General features: G+C 34.7%; 1 protein-coding gene across 1 annotated transcript; it reads right to left on the minus strand.

Moving 5' to 3' along the window:
* Nucleotides 1-1,074: 1,074 nt before the first annotated feature.
* Nucleotides 1,075-2,889, minus strand: LOC131427099 (tRNA modification GTPase GTPBP3, mitochondrial). Its single transcript, XM_058590022.1, has 3 exons — nt 2,773-2,889; nt 2,537-2,713; nt 1,075-2,305 (listed from the first exon to the last, which is right to left on the minus strand). The coding sequence occupies exons 1-3, from the start codon at nt 2,855-2,857 to the stop codon at nt 1,095-1,097; spliced, it is 1,473 nt and encodes a 490-aa protein (XP_058446005.1). The 5' UTR covers nt 2,858-2,889; the 3' UTR covers nt 1,075-1,094.
* Between the last annotated feature and the right edge of the window lie 4,679 nt (nt 2,890-7,568).

Consider the following 7,568-nt stretch of genomic DNA (forward strand, 5'->3'; position numbering starts at 1 on the left):
GATGGATGTGAACTATTCTGTGTATAGAAGATAAAAGGCTACTTCTTCAATTAACGTTTTATCATCGCACACTGTCCATACGAGACGAGACCCGATGAAGAGGAAGAAGGCCACATAGTTACGAAAGTACTGTTACGAACCATACTGTACGGCTAGAAAGCGCATCTTTTACGTTATAATGGGCCCAGTGGCAAGATCTATTTGTGTGCCCCTAACAAACAGAATGACCTTTTTTTGCTCGTTGCCGTCAAGGACTCCTTAAGATCGTGGGCTCGGGGCACGTGCCTCCATTCCACTCGATAAAAGCGGTCCTGGGCATAAAGTTAACTAACGTAAACCACGATTATAAGAGCACAATAATGCACCGCTTCCGATCGACTCGGATTACGTCACCTCGATGGCTTTGTGTATCATCATCAGTGCGGTAAAATTTCATTTTCAATCGAATAATATAAGATGAAAATGAAATTTATGGCCTCTGACCGTCAGCATATCCCTACTAATTCATTTGACTTTTGCTGCCATTTTCAAGTGAAACTCCCGGAATTCATCGTCAGTTGATTATTCGTACCTAGTCATTTGAAGTTTTGCTTGCTCAGTTTCGAGTGCCAAGTAGTATAGCTGCTTCAGTGTCTTCGATCCTGGTAGTAAGCAAGTTCAAACGAATAGAATTATAAATGGAGTAAAGTATTAAAAATGAAAACTGAAGGAGAAAACAATTAATTTATGTGTATTCTGTGATTGATGTTTCAGCTTTCTGATTAGGCTTTCATCTATTATCTTAAACCAATTCGAATGTTTACATGAACCTCATTTGAAGGCCGCTCTCACACTATTGAAAGAGATATTTTGACATTTCAAGAGATCAACTGACGGTGGTTAAACTGAGCCTCGATTGAAGAGAAACGAGTGATGAATTGAATGCTGCCCGTTCGGGCCGCCAGCAAACATTGTGTGTGTCAGAGAGTGAAGTTTACTGCAGTGGAGAGATCGTCAATGTGTTTAACATTCAGTTTCAATTGAATTGAATGAAGTTTTACAGCACTGATCATCATAGCCAAGAATGTTAGAACATTCTAGTACCACAGCCAATTTTATTTACCAATACAAAAACTACTAAAAATTACATCTAGAATTTCTTCAGTTTCAACGGATCCAGTTATTTTCCCGATGTTTCTTATCGCGCTTCGAAGTTGTTGAGTCGCGATCGCCATATCCGGATTACAGTCTTCATTTAGATATTGTGTAAACTTTTCCATGTTCTGAACGCATTGTTTTAAATGGTATCGATGTCTTTGTTGACTAAGATGTGGGTTTTCTTTATTTGGGTTTCCACAAAGAAACTTTAAGTTCTTGGTAACTTCTTTCAGCACCTTTTCGAAGCCATTGTGATTATGACATGAAAGACACTGGATATTTGGAAGTGTTTGGACAATTTTTAAAGTTTCCTCTGGAAGCAAATCGGTTTTATTAAAGATCACGATTGAACGTGTTTTGGTAAAGATGCTCCGATCGTAACCAAGCGTGTTTAAATAATCATCTATGTATTGATCTATATTATTTGAGAAACGATTTTTTTGGAAATGTGTCGAATCAACCATCAAGATTATTAGATCAGCCAATTCAATGTAGTCTTTAGCTTTTGTGATGCCTTCTTTTTCGACAATGTCTTTTGTACAAGCTCTTAGGCCAGCGGTATCAGCTAGAATAAAAGGATAGCCTCCAATATCATGATGGCTTTCAACAATATCTCGAGTTGTTCCGGCAACATCTGTCACGATGGATACTTTTCTATTACTGAGGAGATTCACAAAACTGCTTTTTCCAACGTTTGGAGCTCCTATTACGACTGCCCGAACACCTGACCTTAACCGTTCACCTCGTCTGTGATCGTGTAAATGAGCCTGAATATCTGCAACTAAAACACCGACATCCTTCTTAACCTCAGTTAAAACATCATCGCCCACATCCTGGTCTTCAGCAAAATCTATGTAAGCTTCCATATGTGCGATGCATTTCACAAGTCTAGATCTAATCCGATTGTAGAGCTTCGATAGTTCCCCACTCGCCTGAAGTAGAGCTTGTTTCCTCTGTGCTTCAGTTTCAGCATCAATCAAATCTGCCAAGCCTTCGACCGCCGTAAGATCCATCTTTCCAGCGTAGAAGGCACGTTTTGTAAATTCTCCCGGCTCTGCCAGGCGCACCCCGTCGACAGAACCCAAGCTATCATACATTGCACTAACCACAGCTACACCTCCGTGAACATGAAATTCTACCGAATCCTCTCCGGTAAAGCTGCTTGGTCCTAAAAATGAAACAAAATAAGTTCAAATTGCTGGAAAAAACCGAAATCGTTCAATTAACCATTTCCCTGCATGTCTATATAAGTGATTACATGAATCAAACTTTGTGTGCCAATCCCAAACCTACTTATGCTAACATGATTGACTCAGTATTAACTCCCATAAGCGGTCGCATTATCGATCAAAATGGTCAAATGAATATCAGAGCGGTGCGACTTTAGTTTCGATGTTACCTGGAAACCAAATCACCAAACCTCGATCTATCATTTCTGCAGTCTTGGAGTGCAAAATTCCCTTCAGGCATACTTTTCTCGGAATCGGAAGATCCTTCGTCTTTGTCTTCGATCGCAAAACATCAGCACTAGCATCTCCGGAGACTCGTATTACAGCAACACCACATTTCCCAGCACCTAAAATCATCAAACATGGATTGCTATCTCAACTAACATTAATATATTAGAAGAAATACCTGAAGAAAGCCCGAAAATTGTACTTTTTGATGAAAAACATCTTCGACTGCAGGCAAATTGTGAATAAATCAACCGGGTAATCATAACTTATGTGAACTCACCGACTAAAGCTCTCACCGACCAAAGCTCTTTCACCAACTAAAAAGCATTTCCGAAAAATCGAACTGCCACCTTAATAGCGACTTACTAAAAATCTTAGAACAAACGATCTACCAAAGGCACTCTAGTGGCAGGTATCGGAAGCAGGAAAGCAAGCCAGTAAAACGTGAATTCAACGACTAAAGGTCACCGACCAAAATGTTCTTTTGTAGCATTGTCGAAAATCAGGATAACTATTTTTAAAACATTGTATATAAAAAGTGAATAAAATAAAAATTGTTACAGAGCTTCACATTTTTCAATTTTAAAATAATTTTAAACATGTTTTCAAAAATTATCGCTTTCGGTACCGTGGAACAAGTACCGATAGGAAAAGTCATTTTGAGAAAAATTGCCCACACGAAAAACAACGACACTAATTAATTTCAATAGCCCAGAGTGACTCCTACAAAACCTATACTAGCCTATATTGCTTAAAATGCTTTAGGTAATTTTTAACATTTTTTCAAAAATTTTCTATATCGGTACCGTCGAACAAGTACCGATAGGAAAAGTCATTTTGAGAAAAATTGCCCACACGAAAAACAACGACACTAATTAATTTCAATAGCCCAAAGTGTCTGCTATAAAACCTATACTAGCCCATATTGCTTAAAATGCTTTAAGAAATTTTTAACATTTTTTCAAAAATTATCGATTTCGGTACCGTCGAACAAGTACCGATAGGAAAAGTCATTTTGAAAAAAATTGCCCACACGAAAACCAACGACACTAATTAATTTCAATAGCCCAAAGTGTCTGCTATAAAACCTATACTAGCCCATATTGCTTAAAATGCTTTAAGAAATTTTTAACATTTTTTCAAAAATTTTCGATTTCGGTACCGTCGAACAAGTACCGAAAAGTCATTTTGAGGAAAATTGCCCACACAAAATACAACGACACTAATTAATTTCAATAGTCCAAAGTGTCTCCTACAAAACCTATACTAGCCTATATTGCTTAAATTGTTTCAAGTGTTGTTAATATTCTGTTAAAAAAAAATTAGTTCAAGCAATCAAATTCGATGATGGCCCACTAGTGACAGATTTTGGAAGCACCCAGCAACCAAAAAGCTCTTCAGCAATATGATACATAATTCTCATGATTAAGTGAAGTGACGGAATAAGTAATATTGGGGAAAACTGCCCACACGAAAAACAACGACACTAATTAATTTCAATAGCCCAAAGTGTCTGCTATAAAACCTATACTAGCCTATATTGCTTAAAATGCTTTTAGTAATTTTTAACATTTTTTCAAAAATTTTCGATTTCGGTACCGTCGAACAAGTATCGATAGGAAAAGTCATTTTGAGGAAAATTGCCCACACGAAAAACAACGACACTAAATAATTTTAATAGTCCAAAGTGTCTGCTATAAAACCTATACTAGCCTATATTGCTTAAAATGCTTTAAGTAATTTTAAATATTTTTTCAAAAATTTTCGATTTCGGTACCGTCGAACAAGTACCGATAGGAAAAGTCATTTTGAGGAAAATTGCCCACACGAAAAATAACGACACTAATTTATTTTAATAGTCCAAAGTGTCTGCTATAAAACCTATACTAGCCTATATTGCTTAAAATGCTTTAAGTAATTTTAAATATTTTTTCAAAAATTTTCGATTTCGGTACCGTCGAACAAGTACCGATAGGAAAAGTCATTTTGAGAAAAATTGTCCAAACGAAAAACAACGACACTAATTAATTTTAATAGCCCAAAGTGTCTTCTATAAAACCTATACTAGCCTATATTGCTTAAAATGCTTTAATTAATTTTAAATATTTTTTCAAAAATTTTCGATTTCGGTACCGTCGAACAAGTACCGATAGGAAAAGTCATTTTGAGAAAAATTGCCCAAACGAAAAACAACGACACTAATTAATTTCAATAGCCCAAAGTGTCTGCTATAAAACCTATACTAGCCCATATTGCTTAAAATGCTTTAAGAAATTTTTAACATTTTTTCAAAAATTTTCGATTTCGGTACCGTCGAACAAGTACCGAAAAGTCATTTTGAGGAAAATTGCCCACACAAAATACAACGACACTAATTAATTTCAATAGTCCAAAGTGTCTCCTACAAAACCTATACTAGCCTATATTGCTTAAAATGCTTTAAGTAATTTTTAACATTTGTTAAAAAATTTTCGATTTCGGTACCGTCGAACAAGTACCGATAGGAAAAGTCATTTTGAGAAAAATTGCCCACACGAAAAACAACGACACTAATTAATTTCAATAGCCCAAAGTGTCTTCTATAAAACCTATACTAGCCTATATTGCTTAAATTGTTTCAAGTGTTGTTAATATTCTGTTAAAAAAAAATTAGTTCAAGCAATCAAATTCGATGATGGCCCCCTAGTGACAGATTTTGGAAGCACCCAGCAACCAAAAAGCTCTTCAGCAATATGATACATAATTCTGGTGATTAAGTGAAGTGACGGAATAAGTAATATTGGGGAAAACTGCCCACACGAAAAACAACGACACTAATTAATTTCAATAGTCCAAAGTGTCTCCTACAAAACCTATACTAGCCTATATTGCTTAAAATGCTTTAAGTAATTTTTAACATTTTTTAAAAAATTTTCGATTTCGGTACCGTCGAACAAGTACCGATAGGAAAAGTCATTTTGAGAAAAATTGCCCACACGAAAACCAACGACACTAATTAATTTCAATAGCCCAAAGTGTCTGCTATAAAACCTATACTAGCCTATATTGCTTAAAATGCTTTAAGTAATTTTTAAGATTTTTTCAAAAATTATCGCTTTCGGTACCGTGGAACAAGTACCGATAGGAAAAGTCATTTTGAGAAAAATTGCCCACTCGAGAAGCCTTGACATAATTTAATTTTAATAAACGAAACGAAAATCTTGCTTAAATTGCCTTAAGTATTTTTTTTATATTTTCAAAGAAAATTTCGTATTTGGTACTACGAAAGAAATGTCGTTCGAAAAATTTTATTTTTCAAAAAACTGCAAAGTTTAACGTCACGATTAAAAACCTAATTAGGTTTTGGACGAACGTGACATAACCTCTCAAAATGAACTAATTTTGGCAACTATCAGTGGTTTGGTTATGTTTATTTTTAAATTATTTATTTTTATAGAATACGTGTTAATAGATATGTAAACAAGCCACTGATAGCTGTCAAAAGATGAACTTGATTCATCGGCAGTTTATTCATGTCGTCATAGTGTGAAACCTAAAGCAAATTAAAATGAATTACAAAGAACCTGAATGAATGTGTTTAGAAAAACCAGTTGTAATTTAAATACTATAAAGAACAGTTTTTGCTATTTTTAGTTTTTTAGTTCTTCATGTTTTTTTTGGAAAAATTTTCTTTCATTGTGTACCTGTTCTACTCCTCAACCGAATATCTGAATCTATCTATCGCTATAGTACCTAGGTCTGTTTGTGTCAGTAGATGATGGCAAATTAGTGAAAACAGGGAAGGAGAGAGCCTTAAAGGCATTTTTGCAAATCTGAAGTATATCCTAGATATCAGACGGCTTTAAGCAATGAATCGGTTATTGGTAAGTTAACCCATTCATTGCAATGACTAAAAATAATTTTTCTTTTTTTTTTCTCTTTTCAGTTTTGTCCTTATTGCGCGAATATGCTTCCAACAACAGCGATGGGGCCGCAGTATGTACCTGCAATGCACAGTGGTTTGAATCGACAAAAACGTGAACTTAATTCTCTAGCTGCTAAACCGTTGAACCGATATACATAGTTTCTTTGGAGAACTTATTCACAAAAATATACCTCGTGATTTGATCACAATAAAATATGTGCAAAGCCTACTAAGATAAAAGTTCATTTCAACTACTTTATTCCCCTAAGAGATAGAAAAATGATGTCTTCTACAAAGTTTTAGAATTTCTAACGAGAAAAAACCTTGCCGAAGAAGCTAAAGGTCTAACGCATATAGTTTCGGATATATGAAGCATTTTCTTTCGAAACCACTTAAAATCAATTTTTTGTACATAACTTTTTTCGCAATAACTTTCAGTGTCTACTATATTCTAGACAATTGCTAAAAACGTAAAATTACACATTTTTGTTGAAGACTGTGTACGGTTTGGCTTTTTCCTTAAAAAGTTATTTAACATTTAAACTTTTATATACACTAACTTTAACTACTAATAGGAAGCAGGGTCGCAGACCAAATGGCACATACATATACTTTTTGGAAAGTTTAAATCAAGTACTATAAAGTTACGAAGTGTGTAGCGTGGCCTTTTTAAAATGAGTGAATGAGAGAACAAAATATAGAGTGCTTTTTTGACCATTTTTCTTAGGAAAAACGTACATTAATAAAATTGTTTATCTTCATATAACGCGTTTTTTGTTATATCGACCGAGTTACCTTTAGGCAAAAACTTTTGCAAGAAATTGTAGTCCAGGTATAAAAAATAGAGCATTCGTTTTAATACTTTTTCTTACTAAAACGACTCTTTTTGGTTCATTAAAAAGAGCTTTGCAGGAAATGTTAAAACATTGGAATCGGTCGTTAGTGTAGCTTTGGTGCAATGGTGTAATGATTGAATATAATTTCATGATGCATTCTTGTATGCAATTGATCAAACTAAAGAAGCCTGTTAACGTGCTCATTAAATTTCGACAAGTTTCACTTAAGTTATT

This window comes from Malaya genurostris, chromosome 2 (assembly GCF_030247185.1).
Source record: "Malaya genurostris strain Urasoe2022 chromosome 2, Malgen_1.1, whole genome shotgun sequence".
In the NCBI taxonomy this organism is placed as follows: domain Eukaryota; kingdom Metazoa; phylum Arthropoda; class Insecta; order Diptera; family Culicidae; genus Malaya; species Malaya genurostris.

What these genes read in the sequence shown, in the direction of transcription:
- LOC131427099 (XM_058590022.1), bottom strand. Translation starts at nt 2,857, where the DNA reads ATGATTACCCGGTTGATTTATTCACAATTTGCCTGCAGTCGAAGATGT. An exon ending in AATTTTCGGGCTTTCTTCAG is followed by an intron (nt 2,714 to 2,772) that starts GTATTTCTTCTA and finishes TGATGATTTTAG; the next exon opens with GTGCTGGGAAATGTGGTGTT. An exon ending in TTTGGTGATTTGGTTTCCAG is followed by an intron (nt 2,306 to 2,536) that starts GTAACATCGAAA and finishes TTTCATTTTTAG; the next exon opens with GACCAAGCAGCTTTACCGGA.